This window comes from Patiria miniata, unplaced genomic scaffold (genome assembly GCF_015706575.1).
Source record: "Patiria miniata isolate m_02_andy unplaced genomic scaffold, ASM1570657v1 HiC_scaffold_30, whole genome shotgun sequence".
Classification (NCBI taxonomy): domain Eukaryota; kingdom Metazoa; phylum Echinodermata; class Asteroidea; order Valvatida; family Asterinidae; genus Patiria; species Patiria miniata.
In genome coordinates, this window is record NW_024037070.1 from 8,149,094 (window position 1) to 8,161,258 (window position 12,165).

Genomic DNA, 12,165 nt, shown 5'->3' on the forward strand with positions numbered 1-12,165 from the left:
TTTCCGTTAACTTTTAGTGTCAATATATTATGCATCCCTTCTCATATTTGGAAATGGTAAATACCCTACATTTTTCAAACTTTTTGCTGCCGATTAAATCGACTGCGTTACATGATTCTGTCATTTAATTAAAAAATGCTGCAAAGTGTAATAAACATGTACCTGTTGGATCAGTATTATGCCAATTGGATACCTGCGTAATGAATGTAAGTCATTTGAGCTGATTCTATTTCCACTTTAATCCTCCCACATTCCAGACAAACAGAGCATGCAAACACACAAAAAGGGAACCTGCCGTTGCCATAGAAATACTATTCATATCAACATGCGTGTCCTTTCAATAAGGCCTGCCCTGGGAAATGGAATTACAGGTGACATATGGCCTGGATGCCTGATCCTATCACCGGAGGCGGAGGGTACTACTTGGCAATCTTACATCTTGTAATGCACTGTATATTAGTCTGTGCACAGCTGTAGGACAACGTGACCAGGGGAGTAGCTGTCAGCATCAACATTTCTTAGCATTGATCATAGTCGACCGTCTTTGAATTGAGTTTTGGTCACACTTGTTTTGTTTTTTTAACTGCTGTTTCATCCAGATATTTAATCATAAAATGTGGAATTCTGATCCTGTTGTACTTGCTGTTTGTAATGGACAAAACTTCTTCTTTAAATGTACATGTATTCCAAGCCTTAAGATACAATAACCATGATGTATGTGTGCGAAGATGCTTATGTACACGATGTCCCTTATTTTGTAAAATTTGACACTTTGAACATAATTTCCTTTGTATTGAACATTTTTTTTTTTAGTTTGCTGAAAAGGTAAAGGTACATATTAAAATGTATTTTTTTTTTGGAAAATATGATAAAATGAATTATTCCTAGTCTACACGTGAACAAGAGTACACATGTATACATGTGCCTTGCAGTGGATTAAGTTTGTGGTCGATATGCGTTGGCATAGACCATATGCTTTCCCGTCATGAATTATACAATGACGGTCTTGCACTGGTGAATGCTCTGGGTACGTTAAATCCACCTGTTTTGGGTTTTTTTGAGCTTATTTTGCAAGCAGACTTTACCCACTTAAAAAACACACATTACATTGTGGAGCCCCACAATTGTTGAATGCAGCTAGGCATACTCCAACACACAATTTATTTGTTCGCAGCTTTTGTTAACACAAGCAAAGCATACAAGTAAGGACCCTACACAAATAGCACAGCATGCTTCACCTTGATATTTAATGCAGACGCACTCCTGCAAGCTGCGCCACATAATGCGTAATGTGCTTTCATTTCATCCACTATACAACATTTCATGTAATAACATGAAAGTTAATTACTGTGGGATGCAATGGACCTTTCCTGCCGCACGTAATTTACATTATGTATAGTGAACTTTTCTTCTTTTTTTTCTTTTTTCTTTTTTTACAAATGAAGCCTATAGCAATGATAAAGGTAGGACCGTCATGCACCATGTTTAATTGTCTTTGATACTTTAATTTGATTCGTCTACAACCATCTATTGTCCATTTTGTACAAAAGACTGTGATATCATTTACATGGCCAAAACACCATGTAGCACATCCTCTACGTCAAAGATTAAAGTGACAGCGAGTGAAAGAGGGATCTTCTGAACATTTGGACTAGTGCACTCTCGTCACCATCAGTAGACTGAAGGAACTAAGCAATATTATTGCATCGATAAGCTAAGCTTGGATTCAGTGGTACCTTTCAGGCACATGGGATACCTCTCAATACAAGTAAACACACATACTGAAATTTGTATTCCTATGGAGACATTTCTTTGTTCTCGCGTAGTAAAGTTTTCAAGTTTGAAAGTACAGTTTCAAAATGCTCTTATTTTAACCAGAATTAATTTCCTTGGCTAAAATTCGGACTTAATATCCCTTTTCTAAAACCCTTCCATTTGCGACACATCAACCCACCTTGGAAATTCCTAGTTTTTGAGTAAAATCCATACATCTATTTCGTGAAAACCTTGTGGAGACGTATTCATCTATAGAAATTGCCCTGTGGAGACGTATACAATCTTTTGTTCCCTATTGTGTGCATGTCTCCAGAGGGCGCGGTGTATCAAATCATACACACACACACAACAGAGAAAATAATTAAACAGTACTTTCAAGCACCACAGCCCAATGTTGCATGTACCCAGTGAATTCTTCTCACAACAATGGGTTTGGAGGACATACATGTACAAATGATAAATAAAATGACTAAATTTGGGGGGGCAAATCGTCCTTACTCCGAGCAGCTGAATTGCAAAGGACGCAGCTACAATGCGGTCAAGCCGAAGACATGTTAAGCCACCCTTAGGTCGACCTTGCGACGACACAGATCAGTCGGTGATTGGCTTTTCAGGATCAAGCTGAGTTGGAGCCACGACAGTCAGAAACTAATTACTCGCCAATTTTCTGACACCCGAGTGTACTTGCGACAACATTAAGACGATCGGAATCAGTTGGCAACAACAAAATTAACAGTCCAAAACGTGGAACATTTCGACTTTTACAACGTATTCCCGACAGGGGGGAATCAAATCACAGTCGATCTGTGTTAATTTACGACATCGTGCACGCATCAAAATCATCCTTTTTCATGGTGTAGCCAATCAGAACACTAAACCGGCACACAGTGTTCTGCATCACATCATGCAGCACGTGCGTGCTTTTCTCCATATAAGGACATCGTTTACTACAACTTGTGAGTGGCACATACCATACCGTAGCTAATTTTGAACAAAATCGTTTGAAATTTATAATTTTTATGTCTTTCGACTTTTTGACTCAATTTCTTTATGAATGGGAATACAAGTATGTTTCAGACCATATAATGGCCCAAGCCGAACTGGCCAAGCAAATATATATTCCCTTATTGTTAAAGAAATCACATGACTGTCTATGCCGTGAAATTGTCGCGGAACATCACGTCATGGGTGACACAAGCATTGGTTGTGAGTATTTTGTGTCGACATGCTGCGATATTTTTCTTTTGAAGTTTCTCAGACTTGTCTCCGCCCCTCATATATTTGAAGTCCACAGTGGATGGACCGGGAATCAGTCTAGGTCTCTCCAACTCTCCTTTTCTGGCCGTTAAAGGTACTAACGGAGCCCATTAGTTTCAAATGTCGAACTATGCATGTACTTAATACACATCTCCAGAATAATTTGATTGAGCACCAGTCAAGTCTGAACCCGGTGTCCAATCATTCGGACAGAGACTGACCAGCCTCGACTCCATGGGCGCGTGCGCTTTCCTTCACTAACCCCTGGCCGTGATGTACACGTAAGCCATGCTGACTGGCTTTTCACAGCGTACTGCGCGCATTTCGAAGATTGCACGCCGGGCGCGCCCACAATGCACTCGCGTGCTTTGCACATCACGTCACGTACGAATGCTTTTTGTTATTCAAAACTCGCGATGCCTGTACCATATGGATTATGGCAGCCTCGTTTTTCGCTAAAAAAAAACCCTGTATCTTCGGTTGCAAAGGGACGAAAGGGGAACGTAAATTTAATACAAATCTTTGTTAAATAATGCAACGTCCATACCTTATGTTTGAATTGATTCTTCAAAATCACAACTTTCAACTTTTTTAAGATGGCGTCGGCACGTAAAACGGATAAACTGCAGCCTAATTATAAAGTGAAATATTTTGACACATTTAAATTACACAATTCCAGGGGTTGAGATCGCGCAAGGCATGATGGGAAACAACATGGCGCAGCAAGATCTCGTACCCATGGGAACGAGGTTGGAGACTGACTTACCTTCCATTCTAGTAGGCAAGGCAACAGCTGGGGGCAGTGAGATATGCTTGGTTTGGCCGAACATGGGCGCCAAGTTGTCATAGGCCGTGTACTGCATCAAGGCTTCCAACAGCCAGAAACAATCTGTCAATAGGTTATAAATATCAAACGTGAAAGTAGAGTGTTGTGGTCTTGTGGTCTAGTACTCAAGATGTGGGGGCGCCCTTTACAGCACGCCCATAATTGTGCACCCAGTATTCGGACACGAAAGTGCTCAAACGAAATGTTGTCATTCAGTTTTACTGCACAAAACATATAAAAAAAATTCCCGGGCATAGTTATCAAACTTTAAAAATTAAAAAGTAACAATTATATTGGAAATTTTGCACGAACACCGCCTGTACATGTACTTCGCGTGCCGAAGCAGAATCAGCCTGGCACGCGCACATCATGCACAGCATGTTTTAATTGGCATGAACTGCAATGGTGAAACCTACGAAATCACATATAAATTACATACATAACGAAGAACAAATAAGTTCGCATACTTAGCAAAAACCGTCGTTTTTTTTATCTTGTTCCAAATGATGTTTGCTTGGTATTTTTTTCTGAAATATTTTGTCGCTAAATAATGAAAAGCAAGCGTGCGTTGACTGGTCGATGACATCAGCTTTTGCAGCTGGTTGCCGTCCGTTCCAACTAAGATATTTTTGGGGATGGGAATCGGAGCACAAACACGCAGTACGTAATCGAGGGTGGAGCATGGACCATGCATGGAGGAATTCTTCAGCATGTATGGATCAAGGATCAAGGATTAAGGCGTGCGGTACGTAGGCTACATGTGGAAATATATGATACTTTCTCTTGGGGGGGGGGGGCTAAGTGCCGGGATTGCGGTTTAAAAGTGAATCACAAGCTTGTTATTAATACTCGGAAGGTAAGATTTGTTTGGTTATTCAATTGTTTACTTGTTTTTGGTTATCTAAAAGTGGAATTTTTGGTTGACGATTTTTTTTTCAATTCCTAATTTTCTTCGGTGGCGGATCGATAATCAAAGTGATTTTTAAAAAATGGCCTTGTCACTCATTGATTCTCCCCATGGGTGTAAAAAAAACACCACTTATGTCTACTAGAGCAACATGAATACCAAATTGCAACATCTATGAATTAATGTTCAGCCCGCATGGACCAGTTCAATTCTAAAGCATGTACATTGTGTGGAGTGCTGTGGCCTCGTGGCTAAGGGCATTGAATTCGTGGTCTGTGCGTAAAGCTGCGGGTTGTGGGTTCGAGTCCAGCCGGGGTCATGGTGCGTGTGCCCTTGGGCAAGACACTTTGTCACTCATTGCTTCTCTCCACGCAGGAGTAAATAGGTACCTGTGAGGGCAGAGATGGTTATGTGATTGATTAAGCTTGCTTGCGCCTAACAGGCAGCATCGAGCTGTATACTCCCCAGGGAGCTGAGATGGTATTTGGAATGTTTAATTGGCCCAATGATCAGGGGTAATAGTAATACTGTAAGTGCTGTGATTTAGATTACTAATAAGGGCATTCTTAAATGCTGATCATTATTATTGTATTATTATTATGTACTAGCCCATTGTTGCTACCCCAATGAATTCTGATTGGGCAAGTCAATCTGCAAACTAAGGCAGCATTATTAGGAAAATCTTCCTATCTGTGCTCTAGGTTTGGTATGGTGTAAGACTCACCGGTCTTCATGTGACTGCTGTCCAGGCAGTTGGAGTCTCCATAAAGGACAATGCGGCCAGACTCCAGACTATGCTGATACATCCCCAAGATGGGTACACCATTGACCAGGTCTCCTTTGCCGTGGATAACGTCTTGGCCTTGGTCTTTCAAGGTCTGGTGAATAAGAAGACCTCCTGACGGGAACTTGACGATACTGCTGCCTGACAGAAATGAAGCTGGAAAAAAAAATAAATATAAACAGATAATTTCAAAATCAGCTCAGTTGGAAGTTCATTGTTTTAGACTTCCGAGCAGGTTGCCTTTTCTGCTTTGAGAGAATGGCGAGTAACAAGTTTTTGATACTGACTTTACCTCTGGGTGCTGTCATTTTATTGGCTCTGTATACTTGGTGGTGTATAGCTTGTGAGAAAAGATGACAACGAGCTTGAACCCATGAAGTTCTGCTAACTAACGAATTATTGTTCTCATACAATGTATTGAGTTGATGACCGATTATCACCCTGATGACACTGGATAAAACAAAATTCAAGTTTGGTGTTCCAGTCCTTCAGATTTCCAGGCTTCATTTTCCTACTTCCTGCCGCCGGTAGGTCCACCATACCTTTATGATCATTTAGGTGGAAGTCTCCTTCGTAGACGCCGTCGCCATACGCCATGCCAAATGGCGCCAGGAGATCATTGAGAGCCGGGATGTTGCTGCCACCGGTATCCGGCATCCACCATTGCCTTAACAAGAGTCAAAAGGTAGGGGCCGGTGAGTTCAAACTTGGGCAAGTAACTTGATGAATTAACAATACATACAATATACACCTCCAAACTTTTTTTAACAACTATTTTTTATTTACTTTTAATGTCAACTTCCTATATTGTTCTGGAGTTTGATAATCAATACCTCAATTAGATAGCCCAGACCAACCTACCTTGTGTTCTCATCGTAGAATTTCACCTTCTTCATGACAGTGACATTGTACCAGTCAGCAAAGACGATGACAGACAGGCCCTGATCAACATCACGCTTCAACTTGGACACCTCCTCAGGGTAAAACTCTTCCTCTGGGTCAACAATAAGGAGAGTTCCTAGAAAAAAAACAAGAGAAGGAAAGACCACATATGAAAAGACTTTCAGACACTAAGCTATCAGAACTGGCACTTCTCAAAGAAGCTTAACAGCTGTTTCAGACTGGTGTTCCAGAGTCACGCTATAACAAATAAATCTGAGGAGTAAGGTACACAAAATGTTCGACCTGTGAAACAGTAAGGAGCAACTCAGTTAAATAATCGACTGTGGCAGTCAATCACAATGATTCTGGTGTCTATACTGTGGAAAAACAATATACAAATACAACATGGTTTGAGGGTGGATAGTCGGTACCGTAAACAACACCGTAAACATTGACTTGCACTCACCTGCATGTGACTGCTACCAAACTCAACCAAAGTGAGAAAAAGTATGAAATAGAATTTTGTGTGTACCATATTGTTTAGCATCGAAGCAGGTGAACGGTGCTCCCAAAACTTCCACAAAGAATCCAGCTTCCCTCAAGTGTTGATACATGGCTTTGAAGTTGGTGTGGATGTGGTCACCATTCCTGAAAAGATAAATGATACACAAATTCAGTTTGACTCCAAGAATTTGTGACAATGGAACAATACTATAACTCATTAGTGCCTGTACTGCCCTGCCTGTTACTCCCTGTACCGTACGCCCCTACATTACCTCAACACTCTATGATTTAACCCTAACAGTCCTAAATCCTCCAATTTCAATATGATTTTGCACACCCACTAGGGAGTTAGGGTTAATGGCTGGATTCATCAGGGAATGAGTACAATGTACAGTGATATCTCGATAACTCAAAACCACTTAACTCATAACCCTTCTAACTCAAAGTAAAAACTTATTCCTGTAGAAAATCCATTGGATGACTCAAAACTCTGCTTAACTCAAAATCTGAGCCGATTCCCCTGAGCTTTGACTTATAAATCAAGATTCCACTGTACATAGTGCTAATGGGATAAATCAAACAACTCCGTAAACCACTTTTGTCTTTCCTCCCTATCTGCCATCTCAGTATCGGCAGATCGTCTTGTACAGAGCTCACCATACGCTTGCCTTCATCAATGTCAACAAGTTTTCCGTCATTACCAGCCAAAGAAGATTCACTAGACAAAATTCAGGCCTGTCATTCTCTCGTCCTCAAACAAATAAGGATTGCTACAAGTTTTCTTTCTTGCTAAGAACTGTAGCCCAAGGGAAGGCACTACCGGTAGATATCGAGGACTCACCAAGTCAAACTGTCTTCAAATCCAAAACCAACAACACAACCCTCCTCACACTCACAAAGGGGGCTCTTAATTAATATGGTGCTAAGTACCGCGTCTGTGCCCTGTGCTGGATAACCTACATAAGCCCTGTTCACACTAGAGCCTCTTAACCCGGGTTGAACTCAACCCTGGGCAAACCCAGTGCCGCTCAGGGTTGAGTTTTTTAATTTTCAACCCCGCGTTCAACCCCGCATCGTTTCACACTTGTTTCATGCAAATCAAGCTTATCATGCTCAGTTACTACTGTTTTGAACCCTGGCAAGAATTTCAACCCGGGTTGAAAATCTCAACCCTGGTCTGCAGCAGGGTTCAGTTCAACCTGGGGCGAAATCAATCTCGGGTTGGACGCAGGGTTGACGCAGGGTTGAAATTCTTCAAGTGTGAAACGATGCATGTTTTCAACCCTGTGTCAATCCTGTGTCAACCCCGAGATTTGTCTAGTGTGAAGAGGGCTTAAGGAGTTTGCACAGTATCCTACAGATGTAGATAGAGGATATGCCAACCACATAAATGCGAAACTAGGCATCAAGCATGATGCCTACAACAGAAAGATACATCAAGAATCCATTGACCTACCAATCTAAAGGATCGGTCTTCATGCGTAGATTATCACGTGGGAAGTACCCCGGTGGGTAGCGTAGGTTATGATACTGATCCCATAGGACGCGTTTGTTACGTTGCGGTGTCGGGACTATGTGGACCTTGACAGGTAGCTTGAGAACTGACTGCCGTGGTTGATCCTCTCCACTCTAAATAGAATTAGAAACACATTTTGTCAATGAGGGTTGGAAAAAGGGTACTAGTTCATATGTTCTTAAAGAGTTCAACCAGTCACGATTTCATTTTTTATTTCAAGTGTCTGTTGTTTTTTAAAACGTATTACCAAGGAGCCATGGCGTTCTGTCGAAGGCGGGAAGGGAGGCTAAGGGTAGGGTTGGGATTGGGCATGATGGGGATCAGGATTCAGGATGGTGTGCCAAGGTGTAGGGATCAGTTTTTTTTTATATGCCAACATAAACCATCAACAAATGCCCTTACATGTATGTACATGTACCACATCACTACCACTTCCCACACCCCAACCCCACCCCTACCCCCAAACCCCAACCCAAACCCACTAACTAAAAGATCGAACTAACTAAAAGATCAAACCAAATATGCTCCTCTAAAATTACATGTACAAGTACATGTATTCGGAAATTAATATGTATGCACATTGCATACCGGCACATACATGTATGAATTAAAAACTTTAAAAAAAAAAAAATTAAATTAAAATTCAACAACAAAATCATAAATTTCCTGCAAGGCAACAAACCTAATTGGAAGTTGTAGAGCTGATAACATTTTATTTTTGAAACTGAATTAGCCAAAAGCAAAAACTTGAACATTTTTAGCTGAATGCGGTGGACGGCCGGGGCGACGGAAATCGATATTGCGTATGCTCGCATCTGCTTCCCAGCTCGCCAAAGAGCATGCTATGGAATAATTACTTTACAAATTTGCAGCCCGACAATAATTCAGTTCTTGCAAGGTAAACTGGTTCCCATCGCCAATTGAATCAATAATGTACGGACCAGGAACTACCCTCCTTAGCAAAAGCAACCAACAAGAACAGTTTTTTTAAAAGGTTTGCAAACACCCAAAACTGAAAAACAAAAATCTATAAAACAAAACACACAAGATAAAAATTGTTGGTGATCGTGTAGTGTAGGGCCCTGTTCCTAGTACAAGGGAACAAAATCCACTTTAAAATTATTGGACCTACCAAACTAGTTGGCGACATTCTCAATGAACAGGTATGTCACAGATAGAGGGCAGGGTTTTGATTTTTTGAGGGAAATTTGGGGGTAAAATGATGATGACAGCGCGGCGAAAACACGCGACCCGAAAATAAAGATGGCGTGAGCACGCACTACCGTGAGCACACACTGCGTGCTGAATAGCAAGGCACAAACCGTGCAGGAAAATTTCTACCCCAAGAATCTGTTCAAAATTGCAAAACGGGTGTCATTAAAATTGAGAAAAGTCTGTTTTTGATTGTAAAGGTACGTTTTGAGCAATAAAAATCATTTTTTACTCTAATTTGATCAAAACAAAACAGGGGCCCAACACTTTACAATCGCCAAATTTTTAGAACAAAACCTGGAATTTTAGAAGAGCACTGACAGTATAAATAAAACAACGATGAGTTTGACCCTGCTGCAAGCTGACCTACCTCTGGTGGCGACTCCACCGTGAGTGTAATTTGACCCTGTGCGATGCCCTCCCATGATGCTGCACTGCTGGAGACGGTGAGAGAAACGGCCAGGAAACCAGACCATGGCCACAGAATGCTGGAATAGGACATAGCAACCTGGATGGATAGAACAAAATGATACTGTGACATGACATTCTAGACCACGGCCACAGAATGCTGGAATAGGACATAGCAACCTGGATGGATAGAACAAAATGATACTATGACAATGACATTCTAGACCATGGCCACAGAATGCTGGAATAGGACATAGCAACCTGGATGGATAGAACAAAATGATACTATGACAATGACATTCTAGACCATGGCCACAGAATGCTGGAATAGGACATAGCAACCTGGATGGATAGAACAAAATGATACTGTGACATGACATTCTAGACCATGGCCACAGAATGCTGGAATAGGACATAGCAACCTGGATGGATAGAACAAAATGATACTGTGACATGACATTCTAGACCATGGCCACAGAATGCTGGAATAGGACATAGCAACCTGGATGGATAGAACAAAATGATACTGTGACATGACATACTAGACCACGGCCACAGAATGCTGGAATAGGACATAGCAACCTGGATGGATAGAACAAAATGATACTATGACAATGACATTCTAGACCATGGCCACAGAATGCTGGAATAGGACATAGCAACCTGGATGGATAGAACAAAATGATACTGTGACATGACATTCTAGACCATGGCCACAGAATGCTGGAATAGGACATAGCAACCTGGATGGATAGAACAAAATGATACAGTGACATGACATTCTAGACCATGACCACAGAATGCTGGAATAGGACATAGCAACCTGGATGGATAGAACAAAATGACACTGTGACATGACATTCTAGACCATGGCCACAGAATGCTGGAATAGGACATAGCAACCTGGATGGATAGAACAAAATGATACTGTGACATGACATTCTAGACCATGGCCACAGAATGCTGCAATAGGACATAGCAACCTGAATGGATAGAACAAAATGATACTGTGACATGACATTCTAGACCATGGCTAGAGAATGCTGGAATAGGACATAGCAACCTGAATGGATAGAACAAAATGACACTGTGACATGACATTCTAGACCATGGCTACAGAATGCTGGAATAGGACATAGGAAGAAAAGTTACTTAAAGGCAAAATACAAGATTTGCTTTTGCCGTAATTTTCAGAAGTGGATGGATTTGGGTGGTTAGTATTTTATAGCAAATATTGTTACACGTATTGTGCTCATAGATGATGGGAAACCAAGAAAATAATGCAGTTCTGGTAATCTGGTTCCTTGAACCTACTTCAGACGAAACAGAGCAATTTATAGCGTCAAGGAATCGTCAGGTCAGGGAACCATACCAACTGGCTTGCACCCGTTCACGGATGTGTAATTGAGTGCAAACCAAGTTTGGACTAACTAACTTTGGTAAATTGGGGGAAGTGTTTGAAAAAAAGACGAGGTTTTTTTTGCAATAATGGTCGGCCGACCATTGTTGAAAATTGATACGAAAATTCCACTTTTCTTGAAAATGTCAGCGCACCAGGTGCCATGATTTTAAAAAGATTAAACTATGATACATATAATGTTCTTTTTAAATTTGGTTAACTTTCTTGCTGTATTAAAAGTAGAAAATTACTGTAACACAATTACATGTAACACAATGACATGTTTTACCTCAATTTTGTCTCCGTTCTGTGGCGTGAATGGCTGCCACACTGGTTTCTCAATGACTCGTCCTGTTACACCCATGCCATTCAGTATGGTGATCTACACAACAATTGAAATCAAAGAAATAACAGGTTTTTAACAAAAGTTGTGGATTTGAAAGGTGTGCGTTTTTTATTGTTTATATAAGTTTATTTTGTCAATCTGTCCACAAAGGTCCACACACACACACCAAATGCTGGGACACAATAAAATAGCATGAACTCGGCAGAAAAAACTACTTTTCAGAATAATATCCCTAAAAATGTAACGTGTCGTGCAGGACGTAGAACTTTTTCCTCCCGACAATGAATTTGGGTAAAAAATCTCTGTGAGTTAATCAGTGGCAGATTCTCTTAACCTACTTGGAAACAT

At 41.0% G+C, this 12,165-nt stretch overlaps 1 protein-coding gene across 1 annotated transcript in view; it reads right to left on the reverse strand.

Annotated features, from left to right (window-relative positions):
* The window catches only part of LOC119739226 (membrane-bound transcription factor site-1 protease-like), a 54,974-nt gene that overhangs the window by 25,889 nt on the left and 16,920 nt on the right, over positions 1 to 12,165 (reverse strand). Inside the window, exons 14-21 of the mRNA XM_038214078.1 lie at positions 11,761 to 11,853; positions 10,035 to 10,172; positions 8,393 to 8,565; positions 6,965 to 7,080; positions 6,412 to 6,568; positions 6,093 to 6,217; positions 5,491 to 5,706; positions 3,800 to 3,922 (exon numbers count right to left, since the gene is read on the reverse strand). Of these exons, the coding sequence (XP_038070006.1) occupies positions 3,800 to 3,922; positions 5,491 to 5,706; positions 6,093 to 6,217; positions 6,412 to 6,568; positions 6,965 to 7,080; positions 8,393 to 8,565; positions 10,035 to 10,172; positions 11,761 to 11,853 (1,141 nt within the window). The remainder of the gene's footprint in view (positions 1 to 3,799; positions 3,923 to 5,490; positions 5,707 to 6,092; positions 6,218 to 6,411; positions 6,569 to 6,964; positions 7,081 to 8,392; positions 8,566 to 10,034; positions 10,173 to 11,760; positions 11,854 to 12,165) is intronic.